Source organism: Seriola aureovittata, chromosome 5, assembly GCF_021018895.1.
Source record: "Seriola aureovittata isolate HTS-2021-v1 ecotype China chromosome 5, ASM2101889v1, whole genome shotgun sequence".
NCBI classification, from domain to species: Eukaryota; Metazoa; Chordata; class Actinopteri; order Carangiformes; family Carangidae; genus Seriola; species Seriola aureovittata.
Window position 1 is genome coordinate 8,325,352 of NC_079368.1, and position 17,625 is coordinate 8,342,976.

General features: G+C 39.8%; 1 protein-coding gene across 2 annotated transcripts; it reads right to left on the bottom strand.

The window, feature by feature from the left end:
• Positions 1 to 129: 129 nt before the first annotated feature.
• Positions 130 to 17,573, bottom strand: glt1d1 (glycosyltransferase 1 domain containing 1). 2 transcript variants are annotated; one of them, XM_056376928.1, is made up of 13 exons: positions 17,084 to 17,573; positions 16,644 to 16,795; positions 16,378 to 16,483; positions 15,001 to 15,042; positions 13,796 to 13,847; positions 12,908 to 12,944; positions 12,201 to 12,257; positions 6,739 to 6,837; positions 5,856 to 5,905; positions 3,693 to 3,736; positions 3,069 to 3,189; positions 2,369 to 2,467; positions 130 to 640 (listed from the first exon to the last, which is right to left on the bottom strand). In XM_056376928.1, exons 1-13 carry the CDS (start codon positions 17,149 to 17,151, stop codon positions 494 to 496), a joined length of 1,074 nt encoding a protein of 357 aa, XP_056232903.1. In that variant the 5' UTR covers positions 17,152 to 17,573; the 3' UTR covers positions 130 to 493. The 2 variants fall into 2 exon arrangements, with proteins under 2 accessions (XP_056232903.1, XP_056232904.1); XM_056376929.1 differs by lacking the exon at positions 15,001 to 15,042 and having other exon boundaries at positions 17,084 to 17,571.
• Positions 17,574 to 17,625: the final 52 nt, after the last annotated feature.

A 17,625-nucleotide genomic window follows, 5' to 3' on the forward strand; every position in this document is an offset into this window, starting at 1 on the left:
ATTATTTGAGAGAAAATCATGATTTAATGGCACTTCCAGAATCTTGTATTACAAACACTTATTTTTGTCGCGGTAGACTGGATGACAATTTCCCAACCGTCACATATTCTCAGATCATCAACCAGTGGAGCCGTTTCTCTCTTTTATTATGTGGCATTAATAAACAGAAAACTCATCCCTTTCTTAATTTTTACAGTAGAACATAAATAACAGTACATCGTCAATTTCAAATACAGTACATAAAATAATCTTTTCTGCAATATATCTTTGGTTCAAAGTGACTCAAGCATAATTTTTTATCTTAAAGTGTAGATAAAACAGCATTTTTTAAATATAGACATCTTTGTAGGCTGATTTCTTAAAAAACTGTGAATAAAGACACCTGTGATAATTACACCTATGCTCACTAATACACCAGTGTACTTCCCTGTTCTCTATCGCTGAAGTTCCTGAGAAAGTATAGAGAGAGGGGTTGAATGTTGTGACCTTATGCTCAGTGAAGAGTGTCCACCAGCCGCTGGTAGGTTTCTCTCTCCTGTTTCAGACTGTGATGCTGTTCCACGTAGCGTTTCCCATTGCTCACCACTCTCTCTCTCAGCTCGTGATCTGACAACAGCCTCTGAGATTGATGCACAAATTCCTGGCAGGAACAAATGCAAAACGAGTCTCATTTACTGCCAAATGCCACTTGAAGCTTGTCATTGAAGCTGCCTGAAGATACGTTTTTTTTTTAAATCATAAAAGATAATCCAAGGCCCGAGAATAGAACTCAGATAAAAGCATATGCGCTGATTAGTAAATGTATGTACATTGCCAAAATGTGATATTTGCAGCACCAGATCCAAATACGCCTGTCCAATAGACCTTTTCAGGCTATCCTAATAGCTGCCCCGTCTCATTCACTTATGAAGAAAGGGAAAAACAAATAAAGTGACTGCTACAGTAAAACAATTCTACATAACCAGCTAGCTGTCACAGACACATGGGGAGTGGAAAATGAGGATAAAAATTAGACAATTAAAAATGACTAATGGTGCCACCGCTGAGCCTTGACTGAGATGTGGTTTGTCCACACAGCATCCAGAATCCTCTTTGCTCATCTGTTGGCCCATCAGCCCTTAGAGAAGACTCCAACAAAATGAAGCTAAAGTGCCTTAAAGTGTTCCTGCGACATGGCAGCCAACATTCACTGCAGCAGAGAGCCAATGGGCACACAAAGTTTTAGCCACTGCCAGTCAGCAGGCCACTTCACTTTACTTCACTTTCACTCAAGTGATGTGATTATGTCTGGAGAGGCTCTTGGTAGGAGACAGCTCTTCTGTATGGCCATATGAGAGCTATAAATCCCCAGCAACAGGATTAAAGCTCAACTTATGAGCAGCATGCTTATAATCACTTCACTCTTAGTGAAAATTATAGAGCCAGAAAGGGGAGGCCATTTTTCTCTTTAAAGCTTTCAAGTGATTGTGTATTTGTTTCTTCACATTTCTTGATACCTACACTTCTCATGTAATTACTTTGAAGGCTTAAAGAACTAGAAAAACTGTCAATCAGAAATAAGACAGGATTTTAAAGAAAAAAAAAAAAAAGAGTCTTGAGCATGATCCACTGCAAAGAAAGTTTTGGCTGAAAGGCTTGCACTTGCTGCCCATTAGTCCTGGCTGAGGTCGTGGTTTATCCAGCCCAAGTCGCTGCAACCATCTGTGAGAGCTTCCTCCTGGCAGCTCAGCTGAGCTCACGTGACCCCCCCTGGAGAGGACTTATCTCCGACGTTACAGCAACATCACGCTAGAGCTCGGTGTCTTGACAGCACCATGCTCAAGCCTTCTGTCAGCTGGCCTTAACCTATGTTCTTCTCCTTTTGCATCAAACCTCATTAAATATCAGACTGAAGAGTTCTCATGGGGGCTCCTCATTTTGCACTTTCCTGCTTGCTGCTGTGTGTTGCATCACTATGTGGTAATGTGGTACCTTTGCTCTATCCCAGAAGGCTTCACTTTCTGATTCTAATCTAAGCACCTGCAAAAACATCAGCTCCTTTTGTTATATTTTACCTCCTTAGACTGGACTAATGAGAAGAATTTAAAACACAAAGTTTTACAAAATGATTTAAAGTTGGAGTTTTCTTTCTTAAAATTGTGAAGTTTTTAAAACCAAATCTATGCTGGGAAGGGGACACACATCTGAAGACATCCTGCGGCGGTGCTTCCATGCTGCTCATTAACAGTAGGTACATTTCTGTGGTCAGTTGAGGTGACAGAAGTAGGGGTTGTCTATGGCATATGTGCAGTACATCAACACAGTCAGTGTTGAAGCTTAACAGGGCTTAACGCATGAGGTGACCTGGTCAGTGATTGTCACTGTATACCTGAGGAGAAGAGTACAGCAGGCCAGTGAACTCATGCTGCACCACGGCTGCGTTTCCCGGAATGTCCCTGGCCAACACAGGTACCCCGAGATCCATGGCCTGTCGCAGCAGAGAGCATTGAACACTTACCAGTCACACACAAAGTGAGATTCACAAAGTCAGAAGAAAGTTACTCACTCATTCTGTCATTATTAGGACAAAAACAGCACTTAAGCACCTTGGAAAGTGTACAGCTGGGCTATTCTGCTCTTCACTGCCTGAGTTCACTTACAGAATTAACAATCTGTATCGGCTAATACCTTCAGCAGGTTGAAGAGTGAAACATGCTAACATACTAATCAGACTTTAATCCTACTGTGGATTGTCTTAATCGACTGTGTTTAAAAGAGATTAAGTGGATTTGCAGGTTTTGCTCACTCAGGAATGGGAAGATTGGAGTCAAGCAATTAATTTGGGCAATTGTCCCTGAAGTAGTCAGATAACATTGTAGCTGAGCAATAAATAGTGAGATAAGGACTCCTGTAAATATTCACATTTCAAGGGCTTTGGTTGGCAATGTTTCTGTATATAATTACTTATTACCTAAATATTATTCTGCGCCACAATGCATGAGCAACAAAAAGATATGGCGTATTTAGCAGATGAATTGTTGCCAGGACATGGTATCCTCCAATTACCCATGAGTGCTGAAGATATTTACCTCCAAGATGGCTGCTGACATGCCCTCAGAGACAGAGCTGTTGACCACAGCGAAGCACCTTTTCATGGCAGCATGAAGCTCCTGTTGGCTCCTCTCCTGGGCCAAGAAGACCCCTGCTGTTCTGCAGAAGCAGTGGCAAAGCTCAGTTCTGCATGACTCAGGGCTCACAGAGGCGTGAATGATGCTGAACAGCAGTGACAAGCTCGGGGCAAGAAACCCGGCTGCCCTATGTGTGACATGCACGGGGCGTCCAGGTAAAGTCCTAACCAGACAGGGCAGCTTCCTGCCGCAGAGATCTGTGTTGTGGAGAAGGCCCTTGGCAAAACACTGAAAGATCAGCCAAGACTCCAGAGTGGGAAGACAGAAAAAAAAAAAAAAAAAAAAGAGAGGATGTTGGCGCCCCTCTCATATCTGCATTCTGTTCACATTATGTTAAGATAAAAGTACGCTGTATTTGCTTGGATATGTTCTTGTGCCACATGGGAGAAATAGAAGGAAAAGCAGTCTTCAAATTTTTCTCAGGAGCAAGATCTTGGCAATTACACTGACTGATCTCAAGTTTGCTTTTATGAAATGTGTAACTGAAAGAAAACTAAACAAAACAAAACAAAACAGAAGGCTTACCTTTTAACAACAGCCTCGAACTCCTCAGTAAACACAGGATCAATCTGAAAGCGACAAAGATTACAGAGACACTTTCTCTGAGCTCTGTTTTCATCAAGGAGAGCTGCAATGACTTAATGAGACGGATAAAATAAACAATGATGCAATTAATAATTTCTATCATGGGAAAATCATTCTCTGAAAATCCTGTATTTTCAGAGATTGGGGTCAGGGTGGGGTGGGTGGCCAATCTGATTAATTGCAATGTGGGATTTGCCTGCATTAGCCTGCCCACAGAAAAGTCAAAGCATAGCAATTTAGGTCAAAGATGCTGCCAAGCGAGCTCCTACTTTTTTTTTTTTTTCTCTTTCATTTTATAGCTCATGGAATTTCTACATTGAATCTGCTTTAAAGCATGTGTGCATTAAAATCAAAGAATCTAAAGTAAGGACACTTTGCTGGTGTAATCTGGGATTTAGCAGACATCGTAAAACCAGCGGGGGACAGATCACGATAAAGGCTGTATTAACAAACACAAATGATTTAAGCACAGATTCTGTGCCGTCCCAGGATGAATCAACAGAAATAGGTGAGGAAAGTCGATGCAACATCAGTGTTTTGGTTTTTCCACGTGAATCTGTCATACCTTTCCACTTTTGAGATAATGGCGATGTTGTGTTATCCTCTGCCACATATTTTCTTGTTCTTTAGAAATGAATATTGTACAAATTCCTGCTGCTGTCTCAAGATCTATCATTACATTTTTACAATAATCTTTATATTTGTTTTATTCTTTTGTGATACAAAATATGCTGCAGATTGTGTTGCTTGATAAAACCCAGCCACAGAGCAGTGAGTTGTGTCATCGCTGACAAACTGACCTGAATTTTCCTCTTAATGACAGATGCTGTGCAGCCAGAGCGCTTATTACTTGAATGAAGTAGCTGTGGATTTATGGTACATCATGACAGCCTGAGCAAAGCGTGTCTCATTCTAACTTCCATTTGCATTTTTACATCTTACCGTTATCTCGTTAAATATAACCAACAATGTTTATATTTAATTAACTGTGGAATCCTAAAATTATCAAGGGGGGAATCTGACAGTCATGCAAAAACATGTTTATTATAACAGTAATATATGGCTTTTCATTTCTCCGACAAACAAACAAACACGCTTCCACTGTGATTCAGGGGTGTCGAGATGAATCACACGTCTCTGCTTCCAGTGAACCATTTCATCAAACAACAACAAAGCAGAGCAGAGCAAAAAGCTGCAGTAAGTCAGTGTGGAAGCCCTTGGCCATGTCTAATTGAGTTGTTTTTCAGCAAAACTAAAGCAGAACATACCTTTTTGCCTGACACCACTGTTTGAAGTGACACTAAAATACTGTACATTGACGTCATATCAAAGCAAGTCAGGTGGAAGAAAAGATGAAGACAAACATACAGAGAAATCAATGAGTGAGAGATTGGAAATGAGGAGAAAAAAAAAAAGAACAGTTGTAAGAGCACGGAGTCTGCTGCTGTTGGCTGGGTTATGACTTCTATTTGCAGAGCAGCATAAAAGTGCAATCAGTTTAAAAAAAAAAAAAAAGTTTTACAGCAAATATATAAAGACTGCCTCCTCTGGCTGACTGGTTGATTTATGAATATCATAAATCATGGCAGGCTGTCAGAGTTCAATGGCTTTTTTCCAATTATTTGACTTGCCTGACATGAAACCACGTAGTGTGTATATGTGCTGTTAATGTCTTCAGGGATGACACACAGGACAGGAGCATGATGGTGTGTGACAGGGCTCGTAAGTGCTTTCGCTTATACCGGCACGTGTCCAGATAGACGCCCATCCATGTGTATTAAAATGAGGTGGCTCTGTACAGGTCACTAGTCAAAAGGTAAGTGCTAATCTGGAGTAGAAAATGCATCAGTTTATCATTCAGTCAGCCAGTTAGACACAAAAACAAACAGAAGAAGATTGCCATTTCCTCCCAGCACTGGCTGTTAATTCCAGCTAAACAGCTAAAGCCTGTATCTCTGCTACATCCAATTAGAGGCCGCCTGTACTCCCAGGGGAGGCTTCTAGGTAATTTCAACAGTACAGAGAGTCACGGTAAAGAGGCAGATACATGGCAAGTATGAAATAACTCCTGACTTACTATATAATGGCTGTGTGCGTACGTACCTTTGGCCCGATAATGACCAACACATTCAGCGGATTCTCACAATGCCACTCTGAAAGACACAAAATAAAACTGGCAGTGGAAACAAAAACACAAGGGTTTGGGAAAAAAATGAATAGTGGCAGCTTTTTTCAGAAGCAGTAAAGCTGTTTTTACAGCTATACTCACTTAGTGCATCATCGCGTTTGTATTTTTAAGCCTGTGAAGAGTACAATTCAATTCCAAGAAATGCTCTATGAAAATTCACACACCTGATTCTTCTATCTGGATGAAACATGAATATAGAATTTGACGCCCTCTAGCGCTGTCTTATTACCATAACTGTGTGTTATGAAAGTCACATCAAATAAAAGATGATTGAATAAAGCGCCCACTGATGCTGCTAATCAGTGGTAATTCTCACAGATGATTACGTCAGATTGAATATAAGATGCAGAAGATAGCCGTCAAAAGAAGAAACACCAATAAGACACAACTCGACAAGATAAAAATGTCTTTGTAGGGCCAACATGAGCTGTCACAAGAATCTCATTGCACTCTCACATAACTATTCAGTTAGCTGAAACTCAACCGCAGAGATATAACTTTCATCATTTCTAATTGATGAGGACGATGGCACTGCCTCCACCACAGACTACTACACAAATACAGTGAGGAAGACTTTGTAATTTGGAGGTTAACCGGACCCTAAGGTTTAGTAGGGTGAAAGCGTGCCAGCTACAAACACCCTCCCCTCTTTTAGGTGGCCTACTTACTATATTACTTGCTGTGTTTCTATGTTTTTCATTACCAGTACACACGCATATATATATATATATATATATATATATATATACAGTATATATATATGAAAAGATAGTAAAGATAAGGAATTGTATGGTATACCTGAAAATACCTCCACCAGATACAGGGGGTCCTTGACTCTTCTGAGGCCACAGACCAACAGGAAGACGCGCAGCTCATCCACATGCTGGCTGCTTACACCTGGAGAGAAGCCAGACACAAAGAAAGACAGCGCCACAATATCAAAACACTGCATAATGAACATCCCAAGTACATCGGCAGATAATGAAAGCAATACATCACCCAAGGTCATTGGGAAAATAAGACAGCAATGACTAATGTGCTTGCACAATTCTCTGATCAGAGTTGTAACGCTCAAGAAGGAAATAGTCTGAAAACTGCAAGGTTGCAGCCTAATCAGTGTGTAATACGGCATCATAACTAAAGAGCCGGAGTGTATGCTCAGTGAACGGCCTTAGATTAAAATCAGCTAACCCAGCATCATGCTAACAACATCAAATGTTTTGGAGAACCTCACTTTAATTGAGAGCCAGGGCCACTAAATCGACTCTTCTCCCAGATCATCCAACTTTCAGGATCAATCCGGAGATTAGTCAGAAACTGGCCGGCAGACAACTGCGCTCACTGCCAACCACTACCGTACTGCACCTTTCCTTCTAAAGGCAGAGGATAAAAGAGCCCCGTGCTGTTAATATGGCTGCATACATCACACTGTCAGCCTCAGACTTCTCAACAATAAGCAGATCCTCTAATGAACTTTAAATGGATAATTACTTCACTTCTGTACATCGTCTGCAGGTTTAAACAGGAGGTGAACCTAATGACATTTACAGCTGCCTAATGGAGAGTGGGTTAAGCAGGGAGACTACCTAGCATTTAAACAGTGCTAACTTCTGACAGCAAAGAAGGGTAACCCCAATGTGAACCTGCACCAAAATGGAGATTAACAGGACTATGAGTCCACAGTCCTGCGAGCAGTTCTGTGAGGCTGTGCTTAGGCACAGTGGAGCTTACAGATAAATGTCTGTACCAAACCTCACTGCAATCCATCAAAGACTCGTTGAGAAATTTCAGTCTGGGGCGAAAGTGGTGGACTCAACGGTCTCAAGGAAGAACAGTACAGATAAAACATATTACACAGATTTTAACTTTCCCAGTGGAACAAAGCAACAACAGAAGTGGTTTATAAATTTCATGTGACGGGAATATTTAAGTTATTATGCCCAGTTCTTTACGCCTGAGACAACAATCTTGGTTTTATGTCATCTTTAAGCGAGGTTGGTGTAAACGCAACAATTAAACATTACGGTTTGATGAATCAATAGAAGAAAAATGACTTTACTTAAACACCAGCAGATGTGCGAGGATTTTCTAACATTAAAGGGTTACAAGAGAAAATAAATTTTATGCTTGACAATAACCCAAAAGGATAAATCATAAATAGTATTGCTCCTAATGGTTATGCTGGCAAAACGGTGTTGGACCAAACTTGAAATGAAGTGAAAAGCAGCTCAGGGAGGAGCTACATTTTAAGTGTCTGTGACAAACTGAGAAACAATTCAAAACCATTTTGAAAATAATATCACAGACAGACACCAGCACGTGCTTAAAGCACAGTGACAGTCGAGTGAAATCCCCTGCTGCCAGATAAGTCCAGATCAGGAGGCTGAGGCAGCTCTTTTAATGCTATTAAAGAGCATCTTAAAATGACAGCATGGAGTCTGGCCACTGACCCTGATCCTAGGAGCCGATTGTCAAAAAAGCTCTACATCCACGGGACATATTGAACTTCCTCACATTGACTCGCAAGATGAGAGAGGACGCAAGCTAAGGTAAACACCCATGTCACTACCTCAGAACAGGATGCAGCAAAATAATGGATCATCTCTGGAATCATACCAGAGCACAGACCTGTCAAAATGAACAAGAAATTCAAAGAAATAAACAAAGCCTTTGGACCTGAGAAGCAATTCATCTTTCCTCAGGGGAGAAAAACGAATTGTGCAAATCATCTGTTCTGCCAGCAGCAGTCTTTTCTGTCTCTTCGCAGTTCTGTGAGTTCTGTGCAAAACACACTTTTGTTCGTTTGCCTTTGATTTCAGAAGGGCATTTGGAACAATCCCCTAATGCTTTAATCAGTATCTGTGTAAGCGTGTGTTCATGGATGTGGGAGCACATATATATCTGAACAGCTCCTTTTAATCTGTCGAGTGGCACAGGGTGACAACCAGAGTAGACTCTGCAGGGTGTAGACAAAATAATGACAACCCCATGGAAACAAAGAACTTTACTAAGAAAATCATATATACTAACTAAACTACACTACACAGCTGAGACATTAGGTTATTAATTCGGTTGTCAACACTTTAAAAATCATAAATAAACAATTATTAACAAGTTATAACACAGTTTACATTGATGCAGGCTCATTATTTGGCAAGATCAAGTTAATGCTTACTCATTCATTTTTACTAATGAGTTATTACCATTTATAACTGGTAAAATGGAGCCTTATTGTAAAGTGTGAAAGACATCATCATTTCTTAAAGAGTAACTAGTATTTATAGCCGGTAAAAGGGAGTCGTATAATAACTCTTAAGTCTTATTGTGAAGTGATACCCATTATGTATCAATTTTAAAGAGGTGTGATACTGGTTGATACTACAGCAAAAATGCTTTTGCATACCGCATAAGTCAGACACAGTTAGTTTTCTTTTCTCCACTACAGACAAACACAAACAGTGCATACAAGCAGATGAGAGCATCTACTTGTATGAAGCTACCAGTGAGGAAATGCACCAACATTAGTCAGAGGGTTCAGGCTGGGAAGCTGCATTTCTATTCAGAACACACACCGAGCTGGACAAAACAGGAATGCTAGCATTTGTGCTGCAGTTTCACTGTTCCCTGTTCATTTCGTTGAACGCCACTGCCATCACCACAACTGAAAAAGTACTGATGCGAGTTAAAACATGGGGCATGACACGTTCTTTCTTTAAATAGCAGAGAAAAATAACCAGCTCACAAGAGCAGAGTGCGAGTAATTGTGTCTGCATGCGACTTAACACTTTGGGATGAGCAGAAGATATAACAGTGATCTACTTTTAATATCCACACATTTTCCTTTTTTTTGTTTCGATATGGAAACAAAACACTCATCGTGGTCGTATAATGACCCAGGAGCATGAGGCCATTTTCAAGCATGACAAGAAACACTGTTCCCTGATCATGACAAGATGATAATGGGTATTTCTCTTAACACTCCTTCACCCATCATTTGCTTTTTAATTATCTATTCATAGATCTACTTCACTGAAAGCTTCATGTGCAATTTATTCAGTATCAATCATCAGTACCAATAACTGGACAAGGTGACAACAGACCCCCTGCTTATTTCCCCCTCACCCCTCAGTGATTCAAAGCATCACTGCTTACTCCTCAGGGCTGTTCTTGTCATGTATCCCCTTAACCCCACCTCACATGGCGCACAGCAGGGACCCCAAACAACATACACCAAGTGGCTTTCATGGATTGACAGCTTCTGGATCCCAGTGCTGAAGTCACTGCCTTTGGAGGGTATATGACACCCAAAGGATAATTAGAGACACACATACAGTATAGTCTGTATCTTCAAACAGGTAGGAGGGGTTTCTTTGCCTCTTTTATGTTCACAGGTGGGTGTCTGAGCCACACAGAATAGAAAATGTATTCCTAACGCTCAAACTGCTGCACGCCTTTGTTACGCTAGCCCACATAGGATATACTCTAGATTTCACTATTTAGTAATGATTAATTGATGTCACACCAGATGGGGGGTTGAAAAAGTGCATCAATATGCAACCAAGATCTGGGAGGAGAGAACACACACATAGGATAGTGCCCCCTGCTGTGCTGGGAGTGTGTGTGGAAGCAAAAGGAGGAGGAGAGCTGACAGGAGAGAATAAAGGTTGCTGGAGGAGTCACTTCTATCAGACTGCACTGGTGTGCTTACGGAAAACTAAAACATAAGGGAAATTGTTGAGACTGATTACTGAAGGTGACAAAGCAGGTGATCAGGCTTTAAAAGTAGGACAGGGAACATCTACTCTTTTAGACAGCAGAAAGCCAAGACCATCTAATGACAACTAAACAACAACTAAAGTCGTTATGCCCACAAAAGCACTTTCTAACAGTTAAACACAGACTGCAGGATCAGTTATCATTTCAGCTCTCTAGCTTAAGGTCACATTCACTGGTTCCTATTACACACAAACTCAAATGAAAATCCAGAGAACGTGTTGTCAAATACACTGTGGTGCTAACACTGTGGCAAGAAAAATACAAAACGAATGGACCCTTTTTCGTAATGCATCTAACCTGCATCTACGGTAAATGACTCAGACAAATGATCACCTCAGACAGCACATGAGCAGAAAGTGTAACAATCTTTACACGTCTAAAAAACAACTATGAGTCAGATTACAGTGCTTTCGTCACATGTGGGGATAAGCACAATAGTAGTGACTCCTATTTCAAGTGTAACAAATGGAGAAGAGACTGTGGGCGATTAGTATTACTCGCACTGGTTGTAAAGCATGGTGACTAATAGCCCAGGACTGTTGGGCTATTAATCAAATGTAGTCAGCTGTGCTCTCTATGAGCACTAATGCACCTGAGACGGACATCATCTTGCAATGTCCAATTTAAAGTCCAGACAGTTTGTGAAGAGGATGCTTGGAGTAACTGTGCATATTTACTGAGCTATTCAAATGGGAGTTGAAGGATGCAGGGGGGGCTGAGTAAGTGAATAAACTCTTGCTTCCCTGATCACCACACTGATGTATCTAACATAGCGCAGAGCAAATGTACGCTCTCTGATTGGTACTTTTCAGGTGTGGGGAATGTGGAGAGAAGATAAAGAGAGAAGGAAGCAGTGTAGAGGCTTTCATGTATTGCAAACAGTTACAAATATGTGGCACCGCTGCGCATATCTGGTCAGAATGACACCAGTAATCCTATTTTTCAAGGAAGCTTGAATTTCAGTGAACAGGTACTTCTCCATTTATTGCATTAAACATTGTATCCAGCACCTGTCCCACTAAGGTTTAGTGGATGTGCACACAAAACTCCCTTCTATAGTTTGAGACATAGCCCTAATAATTAGATGAGACACAACTGTTTATAAAGTTTATAACAGTCACAACAGACTGACTCAGTACTTTACCAAAATGTTACTTATATCAAGCTACAATGCAGTATATCCCATTTATAACAAATACATGTATCCCTGACTGCAAATCAAGTTTCCCACTTGGGATAATAAATATATGAATCAAATCAAATCCATATGATAGCAATTTCAATATTTACTGTTCAGTCTTGGTATTAAATGGCCAGTAGACCAATAAAAACGAGTGAAAAAAATCTGTTTTATTTGCTTACTCTGGATGAGCTCATAGCAGCTTTCATTGGGAAATATTTTCCATTCAAAGGCATAAATAAATAAACTTGGAAACTGTCTAGACAGCAGCTGGAATGACAACAAATTGAAGCCACGACAGTACCTGAGCTCCTCAAGAATTCAGCCCAGCAGAATTTCTCAGTCACCTCTGTCTGGATGCCTTTAAAATAAACACAGACAGATACAAGGCACAGCACTCTCAGTAAAGATTTTACTTTACAGAAATGATAAACTATGAAACAAATGATCAAAGTGGCTTTTAATTCATTAAATGAGAAACTCCAGAATAGTTTTCATGATAATAGCCTGTCAGTAATGCGACACCATAAAAAGCAAACACATCCTATATTCTTCATAACATTTATTCATATTAAGTACAAAAATTGACATTTGTATAAAAAGGCAACATTGATGTAACCTTTCATAGGTAAAATAATTTTTTTTTTTAATGTGACCAAAATATTATTTTGTGTGGTCCATGTAAAAAGGACGTGTGATCACTATCTCGTGACAAGCACAAAAAATGAGCTTTCACTGGTCCGGGCTCAGCCATGCAGCTGGCCCAAGGCTCTCCTCTAATCTATGAAGGGACACTATTTGCCAAACAAGGCTACTGGTGGGAAACAACATGGAAGAGTGATTTGGGCTGTCCTACATGGCACTGTCGCCAATGGCAAGAGCAAACACAACTCTGTACTGCAGACAGTATGATAATGGAGGAAAAAATGTCAAAGCTGATTAATGTAACACTTCAATAGCGAGTCAGGGATGCACGGCATCAAGCGAGGATATTTATTCTGCAGAGCTTACCTTGGGGTTGGACATAGATTTTACTGCTCTGGGACAGCTTCAAAGGAGAAAGAAATAGGAAAATCTGGTTAAAACAGGTACTAAATAGAAATACTTAGTTTTAAATCAATCAGTAATTATTGGCAGTGTTTGTTTATCCAAATTACATTTGATTAAATGTTTTCTTTCTCTTTATGTCAGAAAAGAGAAAAAGCCTATTAATGCTCTTTGTGCTCCAAACATATTTAAAGCAAATCTAAACTTTAAAAGAGTCAGGACAGCAGTTGCTAAGATAATGGGAGTGCTACCAAATAAATCAGAGGGGATGGAGAGAAAATTGACTGGATGTTATCACACTAGATTCATCCTCTATGTGTGTTTTCTGTCACAATAAAAAGCATGGCGATGCCTCTCAGTGCCTGTCCTGTCTTCCTGCTGTCAGCACTAAATGGCAGAGATAAAGCATGCCACTCGCCTCAATCTACAGCCTACGGCTGAAATCTAATCTGAAAATAAAACACGCTAATATTGTTTTAATGCCAAACTATTACGGGACAGGGCCGGATATTGTGCTTGTGTAGTAAAAGCCCTTCTGTTGTATTTATTGAGGCCGTCAGGCTACGACTGTCTACTGAAGTGCCGTAAAATACAAACAAAAAACTTTTGCGCTCACTCTTGATTTTTCATTGTTGCTCTGTAATACATGGGTCAACATTTAGTTTATGTTAAAATAACACCTTTGTGTTAGCTGCTAAGTTTGGGGGGATGGGCGCAGCATAGCAGGCTGTCATGAGCAATGCAAGAATTAGCAACATGACACACAGACTTGGACATGCAGGCATCAATGCTTATTCGATATAAACTATTCTACTGTGGATGGTGTATTAAAATACAAGAGTGGAATCATACCAAAAATAACTCTGCCTCTTCTTTCAGTTTGTCAGTAAATGCAACGGCAAACCTGATTAAAAAAAAAACAACAATAACAATGCTTTCATCCCCTTATAGACAATTTCAATAAATAAGGTAGGGGTGTAGTGATATACTGGTATTGACCATAACTGTGATATCTGAAAAATGATATATTGATGTTGTGATGGCAAATGTTTGGCCTTGTGGATCTTTTGTGTATCAGTTCATCTGGGTGCCTTTTAACTATCCATTAACTGTAATTGTTCTTTTTGTTCACTTTTGTAAGTTATGGTTACAGACTCTCTCTGTCTCCACCTCCCTACACTTGTATTTGAGTCTTTTGTTGCTTATGGCTTGAAGGAAAATGACTTATGGATGAATACAATAAGAATACAAAGTATAAAACAAAATGTTATGCAATGTGGAGCAAAAACCAGTGGGGAGATATTCATTTGCACATATGTGAGTGTGCATTAGTAAATGGGCCAAAGGGCTCAGGGTGGTGACTGAATTTCATGATCAAGGTTTGTGTAAGAAGGCACAAACAGCAGGAGGTGCATGGATTCAGATGTTTGAAGTCATGAGACCTGGAAATCCATCTTTTCTCCCAGAAGGCAATTATCCCCTTAGATTTACTAAATAGATGTCCTACCATCTATTTTCATCATAATGATAACAGACACCAGGATCTGGTACCAGGGCACAGGATGAGATATTGATAAGCCTGTGTGCAGATTAACTTTTCAATGTTAAACTATGGGAGGAGAGAACACACAGCGTGCACAGCTGGGGTTTGTGTGCATGTGTTCAGCCTCATTCTTTCATGCCTGTACTCCAGGCATCCTCACAGTTAATGGACACACTAGTTAATATGATTCAAATGCTTTACAACAGATCAGGTATTGCTGAAAAATATAAAACTTTGAATTGCCATGTATTTTTTATTGCAATTTCTACAACAACACTAAATGGATGAATACTATGCCCACATTTAAATAGGCCACATATGCAGTGATTTATGGCAACACCTCATTTATTCCCACTGGTCACAACTGTGACAACAATTTCATTTTCAGCTTGTAAATCTGTATCAGGTTTGTTAGTAGGTCCAAGACTGAGAATCACATGGTTAATGAAATTAGAAGATGCCTTGATTTCATTTTAACAATTTCAATTAAGAGGTATTAAATGGTCACATTTACTTCCTGTTCACACTCCAGGATGGTGATGTCTGCATCAGACCTCTATAAAAGAAAGTGAGTAAAACAGGTTGTGATACATACTAACATATTTGGCACTAATTAATCAATTTAGCATCCATTATTGATATGTTAAGACAACTATACTGCCACAGTTACACACTTTTTCACAGCAGATACGTTGCCTTGTCACAGCAGGACAAGAACTGGTTAGTTGCACCTGTGCTTCTCCTGCTATATGTTCAGAAGTCTGCTGTAAAAACTGCTTATTACACATTTTGGAATCATAAGGTTAGTCTATATACATATATACACACAGACACAGACACAGACACAGACAGACAGACAGACACATATATATATATATATATATATATATATATATATATAGTATATATGCTACATGCTTATGCTTGGGGTGGGCTAAGAAATAGAACCATTTCACAGTGAATGACTGGGGAAAAAAAATCTTATATACTAATGAATCCATGTAAAAGGAGGGTTTATGTAAGGAGACAAACAGGAAAGAGAATGATACCACAGTATGTCAAACCAACAGTGAAACAAGGTGGTGGGAATATTCATGTCTGTGTGTGTTTTTACTACACTTGCACCAAATTGACTACACCTTGACTGAGAAGTACCACTATATTCCTAAGAGACATGCTACACCCTCCTCTTTTGCATCTTTGTGGAAAAAATGATTCATAGTGCAAAAGGATGATGACCCCAAAAACACCTCAAAGCTTTGCAAGAACTACTTGAAGACCAATGAAGACCAAGGAGTCCTGACTGTCATGGACTTTCCTTCACAGTCACCTCACTTAAACCCCACTGAACATTTATTGGGGCACTTGAAAACTGAGAAGCTCTTCAAAACATTATCAAATCATACTGGGGTGACATGGGTAGTCAGGTATTTCACAAACTTGTGCAGTCCGTGCTAGCTCAAGCACATGCTGCCAGTAAAGCAAAGGGGACACATAACAAATATTAAGATATTTATATATTCTGAAATTCATGTACATCTTTCAATGATTCGATTTTTCACTCAAATCATTAAGATGACATTATCATTTGTGATAAAAAAAAGTAGTATTAACATTAAGAGCAAATGCAAAATATAATCATAATTATTATTATTCTGTATGAAATCATTTGAGATTTCCACAGAGATACAAACAAACAGGTGGGACAGAGAGCATATTCTGCATTATGATTCTGCAGTGGTCAAGACCACAACACATATTGTCATAAAACTTTTCCAAAAATAATTTTTGAAAAAATCAATCTGTGTGCTTCAAGTGGTTAAGTTCATGTACTCAATTTGGAGCTGTTTGGTATTAAATGGGTTAAAAGAGTAGCTTCCAGAAACATCACCTGGCTTTCAGCAGCACCTGTTCCATAACCACAAGCTTCTGTTGAACTTTCACATCTTCATTTATGTCTGTCCCGCCAAAGATGACACCAAAGGGCACTTGGATGTCTAGTATAAAAGTCAGACATAAAAGAGAAAGGTTCTACCGTTTGTGGGACAGGTATCTGTGTACTTGTAGGTCTGCTACTACACTGACAATAAATGACAAATGACTGGAAATATATGCATTAAGTAAGTGAATAGATCATGTAACAGCAAGCATGTTTACCCAAGAGAAGTCTGCCTGCTCTGAACAGATGAATGGCCAGTGCACCCTCAAATGGAGGATTTTGAGATACAAGGTTAGCCACCTCAGCAGGTGACTGAAATTCTGCTGCATCTCTGAGCTCACAAGTGTGTCCTGCTGATTCAATGTGGGACCTAAAATAAAACAAACATTTAAGTGAATGGCTGGTAAGAAGTCAGAGTGGTTAAGCAAACACTGAAACTACCTTTATCTCAAAAGCCTTTTGTTCAACTTATCAACAGTCATTAAATATTTTGCTGATTTCTTTCTTTCAGTCACAGCTGAGTTATTACAGCCATACAGTAAGGCAGACAGTTTCACACCGACAGCTTTAGTTTCAAATAGCCTTGGTTAACAGTGCAAGCTAATTATAATTAGCAACTGCTGTTGTAACTAGCTACACTTAGCAACAAGTAAATTACCTTATTCTCTCAGCTGTAGTGTGGTTCCCAGTTTTGGGACTGAGACAGGCAAGAAAGAGTAATTTCATGTCTTCACTAAAGGCTGGGCTGTCGAGCTAACTACTTAATATGTTAACATTAATGAGAACCAGAGGGAATGATGCAGCAAACCGAGCTCCTATGGGCTGTTTTAGGCTTGCTAAGCGGAACTATCACATTTCCTGGACCCATGGCAGTTGTTCAAGTTACTCGTTTGGCAAAGCTAACAGCGAGCAACAACACGGCTACCTCAGCGCTTGGCAGTGCACCACGCTTGAAATGTTTACAAGTCCGTCTCCTATATGATCCCCTGGAAACAAATGACGGTAGCACATACTGCACTAGCACTTTGGCCCATTGCTGTATTTTATTACGAGACCATAATTTTAGTTCGAGTTTAAAAAAAGAAAAAAACACACCCAGAAACACACTCTTGTCTGGTGACATGTCTGTTAACACCAGAATCAGCTGTGACAAAAAAACAAAAAGAAAACCGCCCCACTACTTCCTTCTCTCGGTGGTAC

What these genes read in the sequence shown, in the direction of transcription:
- glt1d1 (XM_056376928.1), bottom strand. Translation starts at nt 17,151, where the DNA reads ATGAAATTACTCTTTCTTGCCTGTCTCAGTCCCAAAACTGGGAACCAC. An exon ending in TCCTGGAGTGTGAACAGGAA is followed by an intron (nt 13,848 to 15,000) that starts GTAAATGTGACC and finishes TTTTTTAATCAG; the next exon opens with GTTTGCCGTTGCATTTACTG. An exon ending in TGCTGTACTCTTCTCCTCAG is followed by an intron (nt 641 to 2,368) that starts GTATACAGTGAC and finishes TGTTCCTGCCAG; the next exon opens with GAATTTGTGCATCAATCTCA.